Source organism: Oncorhynchus clarkii, chromosome 9 (assembly GCF_045791955.1).
Source record: "Oncorhynchus clarkii lewisi isolate Uvic-CL-2024 chromosome 9, UVic_Ocla_1.0, whole genome shotgun sequence".
In the NCBI taxonomy this organism is placed as follows: Eukaryota; Metazoa; Chordata; class Actinopteri; order Salmoniformes; family Salmonidae; genus Oncorhynchus; species Oncorhynchus clarkii.
This window is the reverse complement of record NC_092155.1, coordinates 74,209,176-74,235,080: the sequence shown is the minus strand read 5'-3', so window position 1 is coordinate 74,235,080 and position 25,905 is coordinate 74,209,176. Positions and strand designations below refer to the sequence as shown.

General features: G+C 42.5%; 1 protein-coding gene across 2 annotated transcripts in view; it reads right to left on the bottom strand.

The window, feature by feature from the left end:
* Positions 1-305: 305 nt before the first annotated feature.
* LOC139416941 (guanine nucleotide-binding protein G(i) subunit alpha-3-like) overlaps positions 306-25,905 on the bottom strand; it is a 63,481-nt gene continuing 37,881 nt past the window's right edge. Inside the window, exons 5-9 of one of the 2 annotated variants that reach the window (XM_071166128.1) lie at positions 13,824-13,952; positions 10,972-11,101; positions 10,133-10,286; positions 3,702-3,910; positions 306-1,271 (exon numbers count right to left, since the gene is read on the bottom strand). In XM_071166128.1, the coding sequence (XP_071022229.1) occupies positions 3,720-3,910; positions 10,133-10,286; positions 10,972-11,101; positions 13,824-13,952 (604 nt within the window). In that variant the 3' untranslated portion in view covers positions 306-1,271; positions 3,702-3,719. The remainder of the gene's footprint in view (positions 1,272-3,701; positions 3,911-10,132; positions 10,287-10,971; positions 11,102-13,823; positions 13,953-25,905) is intronic. The other variant, XM_071166129.1, reaches the window with a different exon arrangement.

Genomic DNA, 25,905 nt, shown 5'->3' with positions numbered 1-25,905 from the left:
GTAACAAGACATTTTGTTACACACTTGATCTTGATCCTCGGTCAGTTCATTCTTTCACTGAAATTCACAGGATAAAAAAAAATATCAGAATTAATTATAAAAGGCCATAAAATATCAAGCTGTGAATTCCAAAATTCTCTTTCATGCAGGTAATCAATAATGATTGTCTTTTAAAGTGTTGTGATACAGTTATTAATCTCACTTGACAATAATCAATGATCAATAAATGTACAATAATGTGCGGTAGTGAACAAGAGTCCTAAATATAAAAATGTTGTTCAATACAAAGTGGTCCATTTTCTACATTTATTTTATTTTATTTTTAAGAATCAGAAATAAGGATTGTAGCCTAAGTGAAACCTCATGTTAAAGTCTACACAAGACTATTGAATTCATGAAAAGATGGCTGATAAAAATCTCAAAACTGTGAAGAGTAGGTGCAGGTCAAATCTATCACATGAATTCCTGATCCATACGCCAACTTCAGACCATTAACCAAACTCATAGATAGAAATAAATGCAATCAGATAATCTAAAGAAATACCAAAATGAAAAATAAACTATTTCAACTACTTTATACAAATAAAATGCTATAAAATACATGGTTATTTTTTTAATGGGAAATGAAATGAGGCGAGGCATATGACTCAGTGAACGAATGCAACAGATTGGTGAAAAAAATAAACATAACGAATCGTGAAATATTACGATGAGAGATATTCAGCTTGGTGGTTGGGTCCTTTTTGTTTCATATATACCAGTAGTGTGTCAATCTATAGATGTGAGCACTGGAATGGAGAGTAGGGATGGTCAGAAATAGTGCACTACATAAGGAATTAGGTTGCCATTTGGGAACTAGCCAATGATTATTTTTCTATCTGTGTGATTTGTAGGTTAATCACCAACTAAATGTCATTAAAACATCACATCACTCCATATACATGATCTGGAACTAAAAACAGAAGTGCTCTGTAGTCGGACTTGGCAGTTCCCATAGACGTCACAGGGAGTGGTTCACTAGTGAAGGTTTTATCCACAGTTCAGTTCTGTCCTGCTCCTCTGTGTGCATCAGAGTGTTGAACATGGAGGAAAATCCTCTCGGAGAAAAAGAAAAACAGGAACCAAATCCCAAAATGCAGCATTCATCAGGTACTGCATGCAGTGTGGTAACGAACAGTCTCAGTCTCCGGTTCTACTTTCTAGAATCTTCTACGATCATCTAATGCAAACATCCCAAATCATCATCCCCTCCCATGAGGCTCACCAGACACCTACAAAGGATGAAGAGAGAGGAACAGGATAAAAACTCTGCCAAAGCCCCATTCTAAAACTCTGCCCAAGCCCCATTCTAAAACTCTGCCAAAGCCCCATTATAAAACTCTGCCCAAGCCCCATTCTAAAACTCTGCCCAAGCCCCATTCTAAAACTCTGCCAAAGCCCCATTCTAAAACTCTGCCCAAGCCCCATTCTAAAACTCTGCCCAAGCCCCATTCTAAAACTCTGCCAAAGCCCCATTATAAAACTCTGCCAAAGCCCCATTATAAAACTCTGCCAAAGCCCCATTATAAAACTCTGCCAAAGCCCCATTACAAAACTCTGCCAAAGCCCCATTACAAAACTCTGCCAAAGCCCCATTATAAAACTCTGCCAAAGCCCCATTATAAAACTCTGCCAAAGCCCCATTATGAAACTCTGCCAAAGCCCCATTATAAAACTCTGCCAAAGCCCCATTACAAAACTCTGCCAAAGCCCCATTATAAAACTCTGCCAAAGCCCCATTATAAAACTCTGCCAAAGCCCCATTATAAAACTCTGCCAAAGCCTCATTATAAAACTCTGCCAAAGCCCCATTATAACACTCTGATAGCCTCGAACCTCAGTGAAGAACAAATTCTTATTTATAATGACGGCCTAACAAAAGGCCTCCTGCGGGGACGGGGGCTGGGATTAAAAATAAAAATAAAATAAAAGATATAGGACAAAACACACATCACTGCAAGAGACAACACTACATAGAGAGATATCTAAGACAACATCACAGTAAGTTAGCAACACAACATGACAACAACATGGTAGCAGCACAACATAGTCACAGCACAAAACAGGGTACAAACATTATTGGGCACAGACAACAGCACAAAGGGCAAGAAGGTAGAGACGACAACAACAATCACACAAAGCAGCCACAACTGTCAGTAAGAGTGTCCATGATTGAGTCATTGAATTAAGAGCGATAAAACTGTCAAGTGTTGAGTGTTTGTTGCAGCTCGTTCCAGTCTCTAGCTGCAGGAAACTGAAAAGACGAGCGACCCAGGGATGTGTGTGCTTTGGGGACTTTTAACAGAATGTGACTGGCAGAACGGGTGTTGTATGTGGAGGATGAGGGCTGCGGTAGATATCTCAGATAGGTGGGAGTGAGGCCTAAGATATCTCAGATAGGGGGGAGTGAGGCCTAAGATATCTCAGATAGGGGGGAGTGAGGCCTAAGATATCTCAGATCGGGGGGAGTGAGGCCTAAGATATCTCAGATCGGGGGGAGTGAGGCCTAAGATATCTCAGATCGGGGGGAGTGAGGCCTAAGATATCTCAGATCGGGGGAGTGAGGCCTAAGATATCTCAGATCGGGGTGAGTGAGGCCTAAGATATCTCAGATAGGGGTGAGTGAGGCCTAAGATATCTCAGATAGGGGTGAGTGAGGCCTAAGATATCTCAGATAGGGGTGAGTGAGGCCTAAGATATCTCAGATCGGGGTGAGTGAGACCTAAGATATCTCAGATAGGGGTGAGTGAGACCTAAGATATCTCAGATAGGGGTGAGTGAGGCCTAAGATATCTCAGATAGGGGGGAGTGAGTCCTAAGATATCTCAGATAGGGGGGAGTGAGGCCTAAGATATCTCAGATAGGGGTGAGTGAGGCCTAAGATATCTCAGATAGGGGTGAGTGAGGCCTAAGATATCTCAGATAGGGGTGAGTGAGGCCTAAGATATCTCAGATAGGGGTGAGTGAGGCCTAAGATATCTCAGATAGGGGTGAGTGAGGCCTAAGAGGGTTTAAAAATAAACATCTGTACACCATTAACCAATACCAGGTCTAGGACCTGCACCTTCAACCAATACCAGGTCTAGGACCTGCACCTTTAACCAACACCAGGTCTAAGACCAACAGCTTTAACCTCAACTAACCTGTACCCCCGCACACTGACTCGGTACCCATACCCCCCTGTATATAGCCTCGTTATTGTTATTTTATTGTGTCACTTTTTATTATTTTTGACATTAGTTTATTTAGTAAATATTTTCTTTACTCCATTTCTTTTACTGCATTTTTGGTTAAGGGCTTGTAAGTACGCATTTCCCGGTAAGGTCTACAGTTGTTGTATTCGGCGCATGTGACAAATAAAGTTAGATTTTATTTTATTTGAATACCAGGTCTAGGATCTGCACCTTTAACCAATACCAAGTCTAGGATCTGCACCTTTAACCAATACCAGGTCTAGGATCTGCACCTTTAACCAATACCAGGTCTAGGATCTGCACCTTTAACCAATACCAGGTCTAGGATCTGCACCTTCAACCAATACCAGGTCTAGGATCTGCACCTTCAACCAACACCAGGTCTAGGACCTGCATCTTCAACCAATACCAAGTCTAGGATATTTTTTACAGGGATTCAGTAACTAGAAAGATCAAAAGGTCACTGACTTGAAGATCCCTGTCACCTCAGTAGAGTCCACACTCCTTGAGGTTGATCTTGATGATGACGTCTGTGACGGCGTCAAACACGAACTGAACGTTCTTGGTGTCGGTGGCGCATGTGAAGTGAGTGTAGATCTCTTTAGTGCCCTTCCTCCTGTTGAGATCCTCAAACTGACACTGGATATAGGCTGCTGCCTCCTCATATGTACTGGCACCTGTAATAATAATAATAATGCATTATGGGTAGTGTAGTACACTAGATATAGGCTGCTGCCTCCTCATATGTACTGGTACTTGGGTTGGTGAGGAGACATATCAGAACAAGAGAATTATGGGTAATGTACTACACTGGATGTAGGCTACACTCTCATATGTACTGGCACCTGTAATAATAATAGTGCATTATGGGTACTGCAGTGCACTGGATGTAGGCTGCCACCCTCCTCATATGTACTGGCACAAGGCAGCATTGGTGAGGAAATGGGACACCATGAACCTCTAAATCAACATAAACAAAAAAAACAAAGACATAACAATAGTTACCAATTCTGTGCATTATACATATATTTTCAACGTTTACTACTACTCTACAACTAATAGCGAGGAGAAACCTCATTCAGTACAACTCCCTAACTAATCAACCTACTCTATTCTACAGGGCATTCCCTTGTCTCCTTAAATCCTATAAACAGGACGACTCGTCAGAGTGGATCAGGACTAAGAGAGAAGTCTGGCTTATCCAAACTGACACGCCTCAGAAAGGAGGGATACATACATATTTAAAACACCTATTCTGTAGTGATCTAATAGAGTTGGATTAAATTATTCAGAGACTAAGGGTTATATCCATATCCGGTTAGTATTAGAAGTAATAAACTCTGTGTCTGTGTCTCTGTGTTTGAAACTGCAATTTTTCTGTCAGCACCATGACAAATGTGTAGAATTGCAGTAAATTAGCTTAAAAACAGCCAAATTTAGTCTCTGCAGCCAAGAGGGTAGCCTCTAAAACTGCGCAATTGCTGAAAAAAAATCCTGTCTGTATGGTATGTTTGTCTGGTTAGTATTAGAGGTATTAAGCTCTGTTGCCGTCTCTCTCTGTCTGTATGGTTAGTATTAGCAGCCTGGTCTCAGACTACAAGTAACATACTAAACGGACAACTTTAGCATTATAACTAATTAACAACTTTTCAACTACTTAATGCCTTTTAGCTATAACCCACAACTCAAAGGTTGTGAGTTTGAATCTCATCACAGACAACTTTAGCATTTTAGCCAATTAGCAACTTTTCAACTACTTAGCATGTTATCTAACCCTTCCCTAACCCTTGTAGCTAACCTTTCCCTGAACCCTTTAACCTAACTCCCAAACGAAACCTTGACCCCTAACCCTAACCTAACTAACGCTAGCCAGCTACGTTTTGCAAATTCGTAACATATAATACGAACTGTAAATTCGTAACATGTCATACGAAATGAGTGATTGACATCCAAAAATGAACACATGCTATACGAAAGGTAAGAAAAAAACGCCTTATATATAGACCATAAAAAGGCTTTTTGAAGACTGTCACTGATCCAATGTCAACAAAAATACAGGTATCTGCCAACATAATAGAAACACTGGAGTAAATTATTTAAAAAAGTACATTGAACAAAAAAATATAAACGCAACATGCAACAATTTCAAAGATTTTACTGAGTTACAGTTCATATAAGGAAATCAATTTTGAATAAATTCATTAGGACCTAATCTATGGATTTCACCTGACTGGGCAGGGGGGCGCAGCCAATCTGAATGAATTTTCCCCCCCCTCAGACGATCCCGCAGGTGAAGAAGCCGGATGTAACTGGCAAGCCCAACTGATTGGTAAACGTACTGCAAATTAAATAAATCATGTGTAAACACATTGGTGCACAACATTTGAGAAAAATTTGCTTTTTGTGCGTATGGTATAGAGGTCGACCGATTATGATTTTTCGATATCGATTGGAGGACCAAAAAAAGCCGATACTGATTTAAATTGGCCAATTTATATATATATATATATATATATATATATATATATATATATATATATATATATATATATATATATATATATATATATTTGTAATAATGACAAATACAACACTGAATGTACACTTATTTTAACTTAATATAATACATACATAAAAAATAAATGTAGTCTCAAATAAATAATGAAACATGTTCAATTTGGTTTAAATAATGCAAAAACAGTGATGGAGAAGAAAGTAAAAGTACAACATGTGCCATGTAAGAAAGCTAAAGTTGAAGTTCCTTGCTCAGAACATGAGAACATATGAAAACTGCTGGTTCCTTTTAACATGAGTCTTCAATATTCCCAGGTAAGAAGTTTTAGGTTGTAGTTATTACAGGACCATTTCTCTCTATACCATTTGTATTTCATATACCTTTGACTATTGGATGTTCTTATAGGCACTATAGTATTGCCAGCCTAATCTCGGGTGTTGATAGGCTTGAAGTCATAAACAGCGCTGTGCTTCAAGCATTGCTAAGAGCTGCTGGCAAACGCAGGAAAGTGTTGTTTGAATGAATGCTTACGAGCCTGCTGCTGCCTACCACCGCTCAGTCAGACTGCTCTATCACATATCAAATCATAGACTTAATTATAATATAATAAACACAGAAATACGAGCCTTAGGTCATTAATATGGTCAAATCCGGAAACTATCCTTTCTAAAACAAAACGTTTATTCTTTCAGTGAAATACGGAACCATTCCGTATTTTATCTAACGGGTGGCATCCATAAGTCTAAATATTCCTGTTACATTGCACAACCTTCAATGTTATGTCATAATTATGTAAAATTCTGGCAAATTAATTACAGGCTTTGTTAGGAAGAAATGGTCTTCACACAGTTCGCAACGAGCCAGGCGGCCCAAACTGTTGCATATACCCTGACTCTGCTTGCACAGAACACAAGAGAAGTGACACAATTTCCCTAGTTAGTATTGCCTGCTAACATGAATTTATTTTAGCTTATGTATTGATTTTAAGAAAGGCATTGGTGTTCATTGGTGCTAAGACCGTGCTTTTTTCGTGAATGTGCTTGTTAAATCATCACCCGTTTGTCGAACTAGGCTGTGATTCGATGATAATTTAACAGGCTCCGCATTGATTATTTGCAACGCAGGACAAACTAAACTAGTAATATCATCAACCATGTGTAGTTAACTAGTGATTATGTAAAGATTGATTGTTTTTTATAAGATAAATGTAATGCTAGCTAGCAACTTACCTTGTCTCCTTGCTGCACTCATGTAACAGGTGGACAGCCTGCCACCCAGTCTCCACGTGGAATGCAATGCAATCGGCGTCCAAAAATGCAGATTACCGAAAACTTGAAATCGGCCCTAATTTTTATTTTATTTTAATTATACCCCCTTTTCTCCCCAATTTCATGGTAACCAATTGTTTAGTAGCTACTATCTTGTCTCATCGCTACAACTCCCGTACGGGCTCGGGAGAGACGAAGGTTGAAAGTCATGCGTCCTCCGATACACAACCCAGCCAGCCGCACTGCTTCTTAACACAGCGCGCATCCAACCCGGAAGCCAGCCGCACCAATGTGTCGGAGGAAACACCGTGCACCTGGCAACCTTGGTTAGCGCGCACTGCGCCTGGCCCGCCACAGGAGTCGCTGGTACGCGATGAGACAAGGACATCCTTACCTGCCAAACCCTCCCTAACCCGGACGACGCTAGGCCAATTGTGCGTCGCCCCATGGACCTCCCGGTCGCGGCCGGTTACGACAGAGCCTGGGCGCGAACCCAGCTGGTGCTGCAGTACAGTGCCCTTAACCACTGCGCCACCCGGGAGGCCCCTGGAACATTTCTGGTAGATTTTATTTCAAATCATGAAACCAACACTTTACATGTTGCGTTTATATTTTTGTTCAGTATATATTGAAAGCAGGTGCTTCCACACAGATGTGGTTCCTGAGTTAATGAAGTAATTAACATCCCATCATGCTTAGGGCCATTATTTTTGCTAATATGGCTATGCCCCCATAGAATGACAATGCCCCCATCTACAGGGCAGTGATCACTGAATGGTTTGATGAGCATGAAAACGATGTAAACCATATGCCGTGGCCGTTTCTCAGTCACCAGATCTCAACCCGATTGAACACTTAGGGGAGATTCTGGAGCGGTGTCTGAGACGACGTTTTCCACCACCATTAACAAAACACCCAAATGATGGAATTTCTTGTGGGGAATGGGTGTCGCCCCACTCCAATAGAGTTCCAGACGCTTGTAGAATCCATGCCACGGTGAAGCTGTTCTGGCTTGTGATGAACCCAACGCCCCATTAAGACACTTTATGTTGCCGTTTCCTTTATTTAGGCAGTTACCTATATTTAATTTAACCTTTAGGCAAGTCAGTTAAGAACAAATTCTTATTTTCAATTTCAGTGGGTTAACTGCCTGTTCAGGGGCAGAACGACAGATTTGTACCTTGTCAGCTCGGGGGTTTGAACTTGAACTAACGATCTTAACCACTAGGCTACCCTGCCGCCGGTAGTAGAAACGCAAGCCAAAGCAAAGTTCAGAAAAAAGCTAACAGTGGCTATCTAAATACAGTGCCTTGCGAAAGTATTCGGCCCCCTTGAACTTTGCGACCTTTTGCCACATTTCAGGCTTCAAACATAAAGATATAAAACTGTATTTTTTTGTGAAGAATCAACAACAAGTGGGACACAATCATGAAGTGGAACGACATTTATTGGATATTTCAAACTTTTTTAACAGATCAAAAACTGAAAAATTGGGCGTGCAAAATTATTCAGCCCCCTTAAGTTAATACTTTGTAGCGCCACCTTTTGCTGCGATTACAGCTGTAAGTCGCTTGGGGTATGTCTCTATCAGTTTTGCACATCGAGAGACTGAACATTTTTCCCATTCCTCCTTGCAAAACAGCTCGAGCTCAGTGAGGTTGGATGGAGAGCATTTGTGAACAGCAGTTTTCAGTTCTTTCCACAGATTCTCGATTGGATTCAGGTCTGGACTTTGACTTGGCCATTCTAACACCTGGATATGTTTATTTTTGAACCATTCCATTGTAGATTTTGCTTTATGTTTTGGATCATTGTCTTGTTGGAAGACAAATCTCCGTCCCAGTCTCAGGTCTTTTGCAGACTCCATCAGGTTTTCTTCCAGAATGGTCCTGTATTTGGCTCCATCCATCTTCCCATCAATTTTAACCATCTTCCCTGTCCCTGCTGAAGAAAAGCAGGCCCAAACCATGATGCTGCCACCACCATGTTTGACAGTGGGGATGGTGTGTTCAGCTGTGTTGCTTTTACGCCAAACATAACGTTTTGCATTGTTGCCAAAAAGTTCAATTTTGGTTTCATCTGGCCAGAGCACCTTCTTCCACATGTTTGGTGTGTCTCCCAGGTGGCTTGTGGCAAACTTTAAACAACACTTTTTATGGATATCTTTAAGAAATGGCTTTCTTCTTGCCACCCCTCCATAAAGGCCAGATTTGTGCAATATACAACTGATTGTTGTCCTATGGACAGAGTCTCCCACCTCAGCTGTAGATCTCTGCAGTTCATCCAGAGTGATCATGGGCCTCTTGGCTGCATCTCTGATCAGTCTTCTCCTTGTATGAGCTGAAAGTTTAGAGGGACGGCCAGGTCTTGGTAGATTTGCAGTGGTCTGATACTCCTTCCATTTCAATATTATCGCTTGCACAGTGCTCCTTGGGATGTTTAAAGCTTGGGAAATCTTTTTGTATCCAAATCCGGCTTTAAACTTCTTCACAACAGTATCTCGGACCTGCCTGGTGTGTTCCTTGTTCTTCATGATGCTCTCTGCGCTTTTAACGGACCTCTGAGACTATCACAGTGCAGGTGCATTTATACGGAGACTTGATTACACACAGGTGGATTGTATTTATCATCATTAGTCATTTAGGTCAACATTGGATCATTCAGAGATCCTCACTGAATTTCTGGAGAGAGTTTGCTGCACTGAAAGTAAAGGGGCTGAATAATTTTGCACGCCCAATTTTTCAGTTTTTAATTTGTTAAAAAAGTTTTAAATATCCAATAAATGTCGTTCCACTTCATGATTGTGTCCCACTTGTTGTTGATTCTTCACAAAAAAATACAGTTTTATATCTTTATGTTTGAAGCCTGAAATGTGGCAAAAGGTCGCAAAGTTCAAGGGGGCCGAATACTTTCGCAAGGCACTGTATGCTTTATTTAGGTTGCTAATGGAATGACCCCAAAATAACTAACAAAAACAACAATGCCTTTGGCTTTTAAAAAAGTACACAAACTCCTATTTAAAATCAGGAACCCCTACAACACTTCCAAATATTTTACATCATGTATTTGGTGTGTGTGTGTGTGTGTGTGTACTACTCAACGTGTCTGATCCTCACCTGCGTACTCGGGGTAACAGATGGTGAGTGGACTCCTGCCGATCTTCTCCTCAAACAGATCCTTCTTGTTGAGGAACAGGATGACGGAGGTGTCTGTGAACCACTTGTTGTTGCAGATGGAGTCAAACAGCTTCATGCTCTCATGCATACGGTTCTGTAGGGGAGGACAGGACGGTTCATTAATAGGACCCGGGCCGGGTGGTAAGTTACGTAAATGCTAATGCTATAAACTAATGAAAAATACTAAGCATCCTGAGCCGGGTAGCACCGAGACGTTTTGAAAAGGAGGTGAGAGATTTGAGTAAGGGACAGCTCCCTCACACTTCCTCTGGAGACTGAACTGACACCGCCCATCCCCCTCCCCTCCTCTACCTCCCCCTTCACCACCTTCTTCTGCCTGAATTGAACCCCATCACCCTTCCTCACCCCTCTTCGTCCTCTGCCAACACCAGGTCATAGTCGCTGAGCGCCACACAGAAGATTATGTCCATCACACCCTCCCTACTCACCCCTCACTCTCTCCCCGCTCTCCCTTCTCTCTCACCCCTCTCCACCTCTTCTCTCCTTACCATCTCTTCGTCCTCTGCCAACACCAGGTCATAGTCGCTGAGCGCCACACAGAAGATTATGTCCATCACACCCTCCCTCCTCACATCTCACTCTCTCCCCGCTCTCTCACCCCTCTCCACCTCTTCTCTCCTTACCATCTCTTCGTCCTCTGCCAACACCAGGTCATAGTCGCTGAGCGCCACACAGAAGATTATGTCCATCACACCCTCCCTCCTCACATCTCACTCTCTCCCCGCTCTCTCACCCCTCTCCACCTCTTCTCTCCTTACCATCTCTTCGTCCTCTGCCAACACCAGGTCATAGTCGCTGAGCGCCACACAGAAGATAATGGAGGTCACTCCCTCAAAGCAGTGGATCCACTTCTTCCTCTCCGACCGCTGTCCGCCCACGTCAAACATTCTGGGGTGAAACAGTGACAAAGACACCCAGCAAGATCAGGTCAACGTAAGGTTCAGGAGGGGAGGTAGCGCAGTGTGAAGGGAAACATACATTATAACAATTGATAGATTTGACAAGATTGGATTGGATGACCAAGATTGCATGCACTTTTCACTAGTTTCACTTGAACTAATTCAGGCTAACATCTGCGCCTGTACCCAACCATGCACCACGGTCCCAGACAGTCAGTTTAGCTCATTCAGGCTAACATCTGCACCTGTACCCCACCATGCACCACGGTCCCAGACAGTCAGTTTAGCTCATTCAGGCTAACATCTGCACCTGTACCCCACCATGCACCACGGTCCCAGACAGTCAGTTTAGCTCATTCAGGCTAACATCTGTACCTGTACCCCACCATGCACCACGGTCCCAGACAGTCAGTTTAGCTCATTCAGGCTAACATCTGCGCCTGTACCCCACCATGCACCACGGTCCCAGACAGTCAGTTTAGCTCATTCAGGCTAACATCTGCACCTGTACCCCACCATGCACCACGGTCCCAGACAGTCAGTTTAGCTCATTCAGGCTAACATCTGCACCTGTACCCCACCATGTACCACGGTCCCAGACAGTCAGTTTAACTAATTCTAGCTAACATCTGCACCTGTACCCCACCATGCACCACGGTCCCAGACAGTCAGTTTAGCTCATTCAGGCTAACATCTGCACCTGTACCCAACCAAGGTCCCAGACAGTCAGTTTAGCTCATTCAGGTTAACTTCTGCACCTGTACCCCACCAAGGTCCCAGACAGTCAGTTTAGCTCATTCAGGCTAACATCTGCACCTGTACCCCACCATGGTCCCAGACAGTAGAGGACAAGTTTACACTGAGCAACTCAACTGAAATAACACACAGACCGACAGACAACATATGCCCCTGCCTGCATTAGCCCAGAAAATGCAGTCGTCCGAGACATTTCTAGGAAATAAAACGTTGCTGAGCATATCATCCACATGAACAGACTTTGTCCTCACCACTTTGTAACTGGCAGCCCAGCTGATTGGCTAACGTACTGCAAATTAAGAAATCATGTGACTAAGCTAAATAAAAATAAACTAGACAACGAAACAAAGATAAATTATATATAAAAGAAAGATAGTAAAAAGCTATGGAGCACCTTAAAATGAAATTTTGCGGAGAAAAAAAACAAATCGGCGCCATCATTTATTGAATCAGATGGTTCCTTCATAACAAAACCCACTGATATGGCCAACTATTTTAATGACTTTTTCATCTATGTATGCGGATGACTCAACACGTCAGCTACTACAGCGACTGAAATGACTGCAATACTTCACAAAGAGCTGCAGTTACTTTCAGAATGGTTATCAAGTTATAAGTTAGCCCTAAATATTTCCAAAACTAAAAGCATTTTATTTGGGACAAATCATTCGCTAATCCCTAAACCTCAACTAATTCTCGTAATGAACAATGTGGACATTCATCAAGTCGCGGTGACTAAACTGCTTGGAGTAAGCCTGGATTGTAAACTGTCATGGTCAAAACATATTGATACAACAGTAGCTAAGATGGGGAGAGGTCTGTCCATAATAAAGCGCAGCTCTGCCTTCTTAACAACACTATCAAAAAGGCAGGTCCTACAGGCCCTGGTTTCTAGCTTTTAAACAACACTATCAACAAGGCAGGTCCTACAGGCCCTGGTATCTACCTTTTAAACAACACTATCAACAAGGCAGGTCCTACAGGCCCTGGTTTCTACCTTCTCAACAACACTATCAACAAGGCAGGTCCTACAGGCCCTAGTTTCTACCTTCTCAACAACACTATCAACAAGGCAGGTCCTACAGGCCCTAGTTTCTACCTTCTTAACAACACTATCAACAAGGCAGGTCCTAGAGGCCCTGGTTTTGTCACACCTAGACTACTGTTCAGTAGTGTGGCCAGGTGCCACAAAGAGGGACTTAGGAAAATTGCAGTTGGCTCAGAACAAGGCAGCACGGCTGGCTCTTAAAAGTACACAGAGAGTTAACATTAATGACATGCATGTCAATCTCTCATGGCTTAAAGTGGAAGAGAGATTACAGAAGTAGGAAAAACTGTCTGTTTTAAAATACTAGCACACAGCTCGGACACCCATGCATACCCCACAAGACATGCCACCAGAGGTCTCTTCACAGTCCCCAAGTTCAGAACAGACTATGGGAGGCGCACAGTACTACATAGAGCCACGACTACATGGAACTCTATTCCAGATCAGGTAACTGATGCAAACAGTAGAATCAGATTTAAAAAGCAGGTAAAAATACACCTTATGGAACAGCAGGGAGTGTGAAGCAACACAAACATATAATAATGCCTTCATTTTGCCGGCCTCCATAATAAATACAAATACAGAAATGACTTCTATAATAGGGAATATGCTTTGCCTACTCTTTGACTGTCTGCTTACTGTAAACCAGCTGGTGTATAAGGGCTGACTGATTATACTATATATTTGCTAGCCGTTACCTGGTTGGCAATTAATTAACAACTAATGGGTTTATGTTTGTCTAAACTAATTAATTAAGTCAGATTAATAAAGTGATCTAATTCATTCATCATGTTGACATTGTGAAACAGCCTCATGAGGCTCTGGCTTGGCACTGAGCTGATTATTCTCAAACGACCAAGATCTGTCTCCATTAAAAGTGTGTGTAGCTAGCAGTGGGTGTACTGACTTGAAGTAGAGCTCTTTGAAGGTAAAGTGTGTCTCCACGATGCCAGTAGTCTTGACTCTGGTCCTCAGCACGTCTTGCTGGGTGGGGACATAACTCTGTTGGGTGATACGGTCCAGGTCATTCAGATAACTGAGGGAGAGAGACGGAGAGAGAGAAATCAATGAAAAAAAAACAATTGCATACATAATTCTTTCATACATGTAATCATGAAATCAATGCCGTGCTTTCTGATAACCATGCCAAGGTGTTGCATACAGTGCCTCCGGAAAGCATTCAGACCCCTTGACTTTTTCCACATTTTGTTACGTTGCAGCCTTATTCTAAAATTGATAAAGTCGTTATTTATCTTCATCAATTTGAGACATTTTTGCAAAAAAACTGAAATATAACATTTACATAAGTATTCAGACCCTTTACTCAGTACTTTGTTGAAGCACCTTTGGCCGCGATTACAGTCTCGATTTTTCGACATTTGAGAAAATGTCCCTTGAATGTTTTGGTACACCCACTGGAAAGCTCTTCATTGTCTACACCCATTCAGCATCGTTCACACCATCTTAAGCTTTAGCCCGACCCATCTCTTTAAGGATTCAAATGAGGCCATGTGCTAAACAGAGTGAGTAGTTTAGTAAACGACCAAAGATTTCAAGACTAAAAGTGGTAAAAGTAGTAGCCTACAATAAGGAAAAGCTCTCGGTAAAAATACATTTAATCTAGTCCTTGGCCTAATCTGACTTTTGTGCAGGTCATGTTCTTCACATTACCTTCTCTGGTAAACACACACTATATTTGTCACATGCACAGGATACAGAAGGTGTAAACGGTACAGTGAAATGATTACTTGAATAGTAGCAATATCCAAAACATAAATATTTGTACAATTATTAGACTACGCTTACCCGACACACTTGTCTAAATTGATGGGTCATGTGAAAGAAAACTATAACCACATCTAGCTAAGTGGATGGGTTACTATTGTCTAGACACGTACACATGTTCATGAAATACACGTAATCACCCCCAGACACATCTGTCTAACTTGATGGGTCATGTAATCATCTGGTGAAGTGAAGTCTTTTGTTTTTTCTTGGTCAAGTAGCCTTTTCTAGCTAATCAATGAATGAATCCCTGGCCAGTCTCCAGGTCTCAACCCCATAGAAAATCTTTGGAGGGAGTTGAAAGTCCGTGTTGCCCATCAACACCCCCAAACATCACTGCTCTAGAGGAGATCTGCATGGAGGAATGGGCCAAAATACCAGCAACAGTGTGTGAAAACCTTGTGAAGACTTGCAGAAAACATTTGACCTCTGTCATTGCCAAATTAAGGGTATATAACAAAGTATTGAGATACACTTTTGTTATTGACCAAATACTTATTTTCCACCATAATTGGCAAATAAATTCATAAGAAATCCTACAATGTGATTTTCTGGATTTTCTCCCCTCATTTTGTCTGTCATAGTTGAAGTGTACCTATGATGAAAATTACAGGCCTCTCTCATCTTTTTATGTGGGAGAACTTGCACAATTGGTGGCTGACTAAATACTTTTTTGCCCCACTGTATATGCCACGTTGCTCTGTCAGAATATCATAATGGACCTTCAACTTTGACTTTCTCCACTTCTGCTCTACAATCTCTCTTTAGTGCATTCGTTTCCTCACCTCATCCAAGAGGCTCTCTGTTTGGATGTGGCCATTTTCAACCTTACTGGAGATCTGGCATCGGTGGTTTCCCTTCATTTGTTATTAAAAGTTATCAACTAAATCCTCACAAGAGGAAGGCAGAATAGGTGATGGTGTATTGTTCAGACACAATAATAAAATCTGTAGCAACTTCAGAGGTCAGATAGTGCTTCTTAATAATGCGTTCAAGTACGTAAAAAAGTTTGTAAAAAATACAGTGTTGATCAGATAAAACATCATCAACAATAGAGGATATGTCAATAGAAAGCCCCTTGGTAATAACCAGGTCCAGAGTATGACTGTGGTTATGGCTGGGCCCAGTAGAAAGCCCCTTGGTAATAACCAGGTCCAGAGTATGGCTGTGGTTATGGCTGGGCCCAGTAGAAAGCCCCTTGGTAATAACCAGGTCCAGTAGAAAGCCCCTTGGTAATAACCAGGTCCAGAGTATGGCTGCAGTTATGGCAGGGCCCAGTAGAAAGCCCCTTGGTAATAACCAGGTCCAGTAGAAAGCCCCTTGGTAATAACCAGGTCCAGAGTATGGCTGTGGTTATAGGTTGGCCCAGTAGAAAGCCCCTTGGTAATAACCAGGTCCAGAGTATGACTGTAGTTATGGCTGGGCCCAGTAGAAAGCCTCTTGGTAATAACCAGGTCCAGTAGAAAGCCCCTTGGTAATAACCAGGTCCAGAGTATGACTGTAGTTATGGCTGGGCCCAGTAGAAAGCCTCTTGGTAATAACCAGGTCCAGTAGAAAGCCCCTTGGTAATAACCAGGTCCAGTAGAAAGCCCCTTGGTAATAACCAGGTCCAGAGTATGGCTGCAGTTATGGCTGGGCCCAGTAGAAAGCCCCTTGGTAATAACCAGGTCCAGTAGAAAGCCCCTTGGTAATAACCAGGTCCAGAGTATGGCTGTGGTTATGGCTGGGCCCAGTAGAAAGCCCCTTGGTAATAACCAGGTCCAGTAGAAAGCCCCTTGGTAATAACCAGGTCCAGAGTATGGCTGTGGTTATGGCTGGGCCCAGTAGAAAGCCCATTGGTAATAACCAGGTCCAGAGTATGACTGTAGTTATGGCAGGGCCCAGTAGAAAGCCCCTTGGTAATAACCAGGTCCAGAGTATGACTGTAGTTATGGCAGGGCCCAGTCGAAAGCCCCTTGGTAATAACCAGGTCCAGAGTATGGCTGTGGTTATGGCAGGGCCCAGTAGAAAGCCCCTTGGTAATAACCAGGTCCAGTAGAAAGCCCCTTGGTAATAACCAGGTCCAGAGTATGGCTGTGGTTATGGCTGGGCCCAGTAGAAAGCCCCTTGGTAATAACCAGGTCCAGTAGAAAGCCCCTTGGTAATAACCAGGTCCAGAGTATGGCTGTGGTTATGGCAGGGTCCAGTAGAAAGCCCCTTGGTAATAACCAGGTCCAGAGTATGGCTGTGATTATGGCTGGGCCCAGTAACATTTTGGATAAAGTCCATAGAGCCAAAAACAAAACATAAATTCAATGGCCTTGGAGTCAGTCTGTCAACATGAATATTAAAATCACCCAACACAATGATTTTTATCATAGTTCTCAAGGACAACAGACAATAGTTCAGAGAAACCAGTAAAGAAAGTGGGGCAGTGCTTTGTTGTCCTATACAGGGTTACAGTCAGTATAGCATGATGCTCAAAATACCCAAAGTTGCCAAAGGAAATGTCCTTAGAGCTGAGAGCATTAGTAAAAATAGAGGCTGTCCCCCCACCCGTTTCCCCTTTTCAGAGTATGAAAAGCTGTAGTCTGGGGGAAATGGTAGGATATGACAGTTTATATAAACTCAATAGAAGGCAGAGTTAAAGGAACATACATTAGTTTACTCACACTAACCAAAGTGCCATTTCTACAGGAGTCAATATGCTTTCCAAGTCCTCCGGTTGCTTATTCTGACAGGGAGAACTGGAGCACTACCAGGCCCTGTCTGTCGTCAGTCTCTAAAAACAGTTTGATGTCGCTGGAAATAATCCAGGAACTCCATGCAGTTAGTGTGAATCCTGCTCGTTGCTCCCACAGCAAATCAAAGTTGTCACAAAAGGAGACATTCCTGTCGTTGCAAAGATTCTTCATGTACTCGTTTAGGGCAAACGTTTCGTTGTCCTCCCTCAGATCACCTAAAACGAAGTGTCGTTAAACCTACGTGACTGACGATGGTGTCAATATTGGAGTAGTTGGCCAGAACCATTTATGTAAAGCCCTTTTAAAAAAACTAAACAACAGTAGAACAACAGTCTAGTGAACTGGACTGAAGGACATGTTCTCTGGACAGAGACAGAAACAGACAAAGACAGCCGAGGACTGTAAAATCTATGTGATCCATGTGAATTCAGGCTGAATACGGTTTCATATGTTGATAAATGATAAACATTGGTTGCTAGAGGTTTGAGTGAAAACAGAGAGGGTAGGCTAGGGATAGACTGACTCACTACTGGTCTCTCCAGCCAAGCAGCTATGCAGACAGAGAGCAGCTAGATACAACCAGACCTGGGTTCAAAGAATATTTAAAATCTTTCAAATACTTTGAGCCTTTTCTCTAGCCTGCCTGTAGTCCCAGGAGGGTGGATTTTTGAACTTCCGGGACTATTATATTAGTCCATTAAGCCAGGCAATCTCAATCAAGCACAGATAACATATTTAAATGAATTTAAATACTATTTGAACCCAGGTCTTATGTGGACAGGCAGCTCCGACCTCCAACAACCACTACACTTCCTGTTTCCAAAACAAAGTCGAAGTATCCTTCACACGAACCTACCTTACCCTAGCTTAGGGTGTGTGGGATATAGGCGCCAAAGGTAGCCATAACTTCGCATCTATCATAACTGTAAATAAACTCACTGTGACAAAATAATACACCATTGTTTTTGGTCTTAGTGAACTTTCTCCTATTGTAAACATTGTCTAAATATTCAGTACATGTATAGATAGTCCCCTCATTTAGCTACTGGTGTACAATTACAGTATATTGTAAGTTACTTACACTACAGCACAGTGTAATACACTGTGTGTAGGCTACATTACGTAAGGGGTAATCAACGAGGGGTTATGCGTACTCTGAAAAATTGATAATGCCGCTTATACCAAGGCTATTTTTGCCGCTAAGAAATGTGTTAATTTGCAACTAGAAATGTGTTCAACATTCATTGAAGTAGCTAGAACCTTTACTAGATATCTACAGTAGTTGCCTTGGTAACCAAACAAACAGTTTAGATAACCAAACCATCAGTTCTCTTACAGTAGCTTGCTATTATGAAAATCAAATTCAACAATGCCAATAATGTTTTCAATCGCTCTTTTGCTTTCAAATGCTGCTCAAACATGGAATATGTTGGAATGAACTTCATTGCCATAGTCTGCCACAGATTTTTTTTATATATCTTTTTTTTACCTTTATTTAACGAGGCAAGTCAGTTAAGAACACATTCTTATTTTCAATGACGGCCTAGGAACAGTGGGTTAACTGCCTGTTCAGGGTTCAGAACGACAGATTTGTACCTTGTCAGCTCAGGGATTTGAACTTGCAACCTTTTGGTTACTAGTCCAACTCTTTAACCACTAGGGCTACCCTGTGGTTTATGAGTCATAATACCCATAAAACCTAGCAGGTCAAAACACGGAAATGGTTCCAATCGTTTTTCCATCATTTATCTTATCCATTGTGTATTTTAGAAACACTTCAAATAAGGGATGTTTTATGTAGGCTTACCCTGACGTTTTGATAATCGTGTAAATCTGTCTCGGACATGGTGACTTTTATCAACATATTCGGCTCTATTTGCCACAGGGTTCAATTCTCGGGCCAACTCTTTTCTCTGTATACATCAATGATGTCGCTCTTGCTGCTGGTGAGTCTCTGATCCACCTCTACGCAGACGACACCATTCTGTATACTTCTGGCCCTTCTTTGGACACTGTGGACACTACCCTCCAGATGAGCTTCAATGTCATACAACTCTCCCTCCGTGGCCTCCAATTGCTCTTAAATACAAGTAAAACTAAATGCATGCTCTTCAACCGATCGCTGCCTACACCTGCCCGCGCGTCCAACATCACTACTCTGGACGGTTCTGACTTAGAATATGTGGACAACTACAAATACCTAGGTGTCTGGTTAGACTGTAAACTCTCCTAACAGACTCACATTAAGCATCTCCAATCCAAAGTTAAATCTAGAATTGGCTTCCTATTTCGCAACAAAGCATCCTTCACTCATGCTGCCAAATATACCCTCGTAAAACTGACCATCCTACCGATCCTCGACTTCGGCGATGTCATTTACAAAATAGCCTCCAACACCCTACTCAACAAATTGGATGCAGTCTATCACAGTGCCATCCGTTTTGTCACCAAAGCCCACCACTGCGACCTGTACGCTCTCGTTGGCTGGCCTTCGCTTCATACTCGTCGCCAAACCCACTGGTTACAGGTCATCTACAAGTCTCTGCTAGATAAAGCCCCGCCTTATCTCAGTTCACTGGTCACCATAGCAGCACTCACCCGTAGCACACGCTCCAGCAGGTGTATTTCACTGGTCACCCCCAGGGCCAATTCCTCCTTTGGCTGCCTCTCCTTCAAGTTCTCTGCTGCCAATGACTGGAACGAACTACAAAAATCTCTGAAACTGGAAACACTTATCTCCCTCACCAGCTGTAAGCACCAGATGTCAGAGCAGCTCACTGATCACTGCACACAGCCCATCTATAAATAGCCCAAACAATTACCTCATCTCCTACTGTATTTATTAATTTTTGCTCCCTTGCACCCCAGTATTTCTACTTTGCACATTCACCAACTGCAAATCTATAATTCCAGGGGTTTTAGTTGCCCTGGGCATCTTCTGTTGGTGTTTTTCAGAGTCAGTAGAAAGGCCTCTTTAGTGTCCTAAGTTTTCATAACTGTGACCTTAATTGCCTAATGTCTGTAAGCTGTTAGTGTCTTAATGACCGTTCCACAGGTGCATGTTCATTAATTGTTTATGGTTCATTGAACAAGCATGGGAAACAGTGTTTAAACCCTTTACAATGAAGATCTGTGAAGTTATTTGGCTTTTTATCAAGTTTCTTTGAAAGACAGGGTCCTGAAAAAGGGATGTTTCTTTTTTGCTGAGTTTATAGCTAGTAGGTAAGGTTATGTAACCTCATTTAGTCCTACCTGCTATGTTTTAAATTAATTGGTATTCGCACATTTGTTTTTGAGGTAGAACTACTGTCATGTTGCCAAAATTGGACTCTCTATTCCAGAACCAATGGACGTGCCTGAGACTCATCACCTCTCAACTAGGTCAGTTGGTTCAACCTGGAACACTATTCTGAGTCTCATCACCTCTCAACTAGGTCAGCTGGTTCAACCTGGAACACTATTCTGAGTCTCATCACCTCTCAACTAGGTCAGCTGGTTCAACCTGGAACACTATTCTGAGTCTCATCACCTCTCAACTAGGTCAGCTGGTTCAACCTGGAACACTATTCTGAGTCTCATCACCTCTCAACTAGGTCAGCTGGTTCAACCTGGAACACTATTCTGAGACTCGTCACCTCTCAACTAGGTCAGCTGGTTCAATCTGGAACACTATTCTGAGACTCGTCACCTCTCAACTAGGTCAGCTGGTTCAACCTGGAAGAGCAGGTGTGTCCAGAAGAGCCCAGCTCGAACACCTGACTTAAATAATCAACATACTGAATCACGGTGATAGGCTATGCTTTGATATAGAACGCAATGCTCCACTCTCAAGTTGAAGTTGTTGACTGATGCCATGGTGGCGGCTGCTAAGAAGAAGGGCCAAGCTGAGAAGCAGAAGGCAGCACTGGTCAACACCTGCCCTGTCTGTCAGGTGAGTAGTATTGGTTGGTTATGTATGTGCCTTTAGGTTCCTCTCCATACGTAAGCTATTGTACTGGCTTGTGTGGTACAGACTTTCATATGTGTAGTAGTTTGTTGTATCGTATTGCTTAGTTTATCATTTGTGCCAACTTTGAATTCGATCTAAACCACAGATTAATTTCCTCGATTTTGTAATTGACCTTTTTAAAAATCTAATCAAATCAAATTTTATTGGTCACATACACATGGAAATGCTTGTGCTTCTAGTTCCGACAGTGCAGTAATATCTAACAATTCCCCAACTACCTAATACACACAAATCTAAAGGGTGAATGAGAATATGTACATGTAAGTATATGGATGAGGGATGGCCGAGAGGCATAGACAAGGTGCAGTAGATGGTATAAAATACAGTATAGACAGATGATATGAGTAAAATAAGAATGTAAACATTATTAAAGTGGTATTATTTAAAAGTGGAATTGTTTAAAGTGACGAGTGATATATTTATTAAAGTGTCCAGTGATTGGGTCTCAATGTAGGCAGCAGCCTCTCTGAGTTAGTGATTGTTGTTAAGCAATCTGATGGCCTTGAGATTGAAAAAACAGCTTATATATCTCTAGACACAGATCAGAAGACATTCAAGCAGCTCTTTGAGACCTAGTATCCCACGTCTCCAATGGTCCCAGTACTGGTTGATGTGCAGGCCTAAGTGACCACACACTCAAATGGACCTACAGCTGAGGTGAGATTGGACCTCCCAAGTGGAGCAGCGGTCTAAGGCACTGCATCTCAGTGCTTGAGGTGTCCAGGTGACACCCTGGTTCGAATCCAGGCTGTATCACAACCCGGCCGTGATTGGGAGTCCGATAGGGGCTTGCGCACAATAGGCCCAGCGTCGTCCGGGTATGGCCGGTGTAGGCCGTCATTGTAAATAATATTTTTTTTACTGACTTGGCTAGATTAAATAAACATTTTAGATATATATATTAGATTCTTCCATCATTCACACACAATAGACATAGAATAAAAACACCATGTTGTCAACAAACCACTGTCCTCAACGCTTAAGTTGTATTGTCTATGGCTCAAATTGTGGAAATGCTGTGTTCACTTTAATGATGTGATTCACAGACACATGATGACCACAATGTGACTGCTGCAACTGAGACAGAATGACATCGAAGGACACACGTGGAGACCCCGAGTGTGACTGGACATGGGCCAGATATTTGTGACAACGACCTAAAAAGGGATGCAGAAGCAAATCAACCAATCATAAGTCTTCTGTCTAAACCAGGAACATAAACCTGCACACAACCAGAGTTGTTCTGTCGGTCTCCCCTCTCACCTCTGCTCTTGGAGTGGCTCATGCTGTGACTCCTGCTACTGCGGTCTCGGTCTCTCTCCCGGTCCCTGGCCCGGTCCTTGCTCCTACTGCGGCTGTTTATTCCACAGCCAACCATCTCTAGCTACCCCTTATTCCACACGACTCCTTTTAGGTCCCTCAACTTCAGACACTTTGAAACTCTCCATCTTATTTGTTTTATTTATTTTACCTTTAACTAGGCAAGTCGGTTAAGAATAAATTATTATTTACAATTATTTACAATGACGGCCTACAGTGACTTAACTGCCTTGTTCAGGGGCAGAACGACAGATTTTTACCTTGTCAGCTCAGGGATTTGATCTTGCAACCTTTCGGTTACTAGTCCAACGCTCTAACCACTAGGCTACCTGCTGCCCCAACACACTAACCACTAGGCTACCTGCTGCCCCAACACACTAACCACTAGGCTACCCTGCTGCCCCTACACTCTAACCACTAGGCTACCCTGCTGCCCCAACACACTAACCACTAGGCTACCCTGCTGCCCCTACACTCTAACCACTAGGCTACCCTGCTGCCCCTACACTCTAACCACTAGGCTACCCTGCTGCCCCTACACTCTAACCACTAGGCTACCCTGCTGCCCCTACACTCTAACCACTAAGCTACCCTGCTGCCCCTACACTCTAACCACTAGGCTACCCTGCTGCCCCTACACTCTAACCACTAGGCTACCCTGCTGCCCCTACACTCTAACCACTAGGCTACCCTGCTGCCCCTACACTCTAACCACTAGGCTACCTGCCCCCTCTACACTCTAACCACTAGGCTACCCTGCTGCCCCTACACTCTAACCACTAGGCCAGACTCACTGGCTCCAGGTCATTAACAGGATGCATGTTTTGGAATATTTTTTATAAAATGTACAAGCTTCCATCTTTTCATTCTGTCAATTCAGTTAGTATTGTGGAGTAAGTACAATGTTGTTGATCCATCCTCAGTTTCCTCCTATCACAGCCATTCAACTCTATAAACTGTTTTAAAGTCACCATTGGCTTCACGGTGAAATCCCTGAGCGGTTTCCTTCCTCTCCGGCAACTGAGTTAGGATGGACGCCTGTATCTTTGTAGTGACTGGGTGTATTGATACACCATCTGAAGTGTAATAAATTACTTCACCGTGCTCAAAGGGATATTCAATGACTGCTTTTATAAATTTTTGCCCATCTAGCAATAGGTTCCTTTCTCTGCAAACCATTGGAAAACCTCCCTGGTCTTTGTGGTTGAATATGTGTTTGAAATTCACTGTTCGACTGAGGGACCTTACAGATATTTGTATATGTGGGGTACAGAGACGAGATAGTCATTCAAAAATCACATTAAACATTATTATTGCAGAGTGAGTCCATGCAACTTATTGTGACTTAAGCACATTTTTTTTTACTCCTGAATTTATTTAGGTTAACTATTTATCAACTGAAGACATTCCAGCTTTTCATTAATTATGATAAATTCGATATACATTATGGGTATTGTGTGTAGTAGACCAGTAACAACAAAAAAACTCAATTTAATACATTTTAAATTGAGGCTGTAACACAACAAAATGTGGAAAAAGTCAAGGGGTGTGAGGGGTACTTTCATTGAAAAACACAGCAGCTTTTAGGCATGTTTTGCATAACAACAAAGTTGGCTATTTTACAATGGGGGTCAATGGAAAATAATGTTTGGTTTCCCCAATTTGTGGGAGTGGTCGAGGGGAATTTCTTCTTATGATATGAATACCGACTCGGTGTATAAATTACAATACCTTAACTCGTCAATCCACAGTGTAATAAATTAAATGTACACAATAGACCAACTGATATTTCATAACTGAAATGATAACAGCTGAGTAAATGTTAGTGTTGACATTGTTTATTATTTATCATTGTTTATCTCCCACTGCATTGTGGAATGCAAATCAGCTATCAGGTAGCTAGGCTTGTATTCTCAAAAAAAAAGCTGCATCGTAAACAAGCTCGTACAAGACAGAGGAGAACAAGACACATCTCGTCTCTCTCTTCCGAACCTGTTTCTGTCCCTCCTCTGAGGTTTAGAAATAAACACAATTTAACCTCTCGGAGACCGTGTTGTCCACAAGTACGTAGAGTGGCCAGCCAAATAGTAAAAGTAGTAGTTGAGGTGCCCCCAGGGTCCCTAGGCGTCCCGAGGTTGGGTAACATTGGTCTAAGACTATATGACAAGGACCATTTTCAAGTAAGAGAACATTAAACCGGTCTTCTCTTGAGATTATAAAAGTTTTATTGACAGTTTAACTGCAAGATGTTTGTTCTTCAAATTACAAAGTGCATTCGGAATGTATTCAGACCCATTGACTTTTTCCACAGTGTTACGTTACAGCCTTCTAAAATCTATTAAAAAAAACAATATTTCCCCCCTCATCTATTTACACACAATACCCCATTATGACAAAGAAAACAGGTTGATTGGACATGATTTGGAAAGGCAACACACCAGTCTGTATAAGGTCACAGTTGACAGTGCATGTCAGAGCAAAACAAGCCATGAGGTCGAAGGAATTGTCTGTAGAGCTCAGAGACAGGATTGTGTCGAGGCACAAATCTGGGGTAGGGCAGCAAAAAATGTCCGCAGCAATGAAGGTCCCCAAGAACATAGTGGCCTCCATTTTGAAATGGAAGAGGTTTGGAACCACCAAGACTCTTCCTAGAGCTGGCCACCCGGCCAAACTGAGCAATCAGGGGAGAAGGGCCAAGAACCCAATGGTCACTCTGACAGAGCTCCTCTGTGGAGAGGGGAGAACCTTCCAGAAGGACAACCATCTCTGCAACACTCCACAAATCAGGCCTTTATGATAGAGTGGCCAGATGGAAGCCACTCCTCAGTAAAAGACACATGACAGCCCACTTGGATTGGGCTGATTAAACCAAGATTAAACTCTTTGGCCTGAATGCCAATCGTGACGATTGGAGGAATCCTGGCACCATCCTTACGGTGAAGCATGGGGGTAGCAGCATCATGCTATGGGGATGTTTTTCAGCAACAGTGACTGGGAGACTAGTCAGGATCGAGGGAAAGGATCGAGGGAAAGATGAACAGAGAAAAGTACAGAGAAATCCTTGATGAAAACCTGCTCCAGAGCGCTCAGGACCTCAGACTGGAGCGAAGGTTCACCTTCCAACAGGACAACAACCCTAAGCACACAGCCAA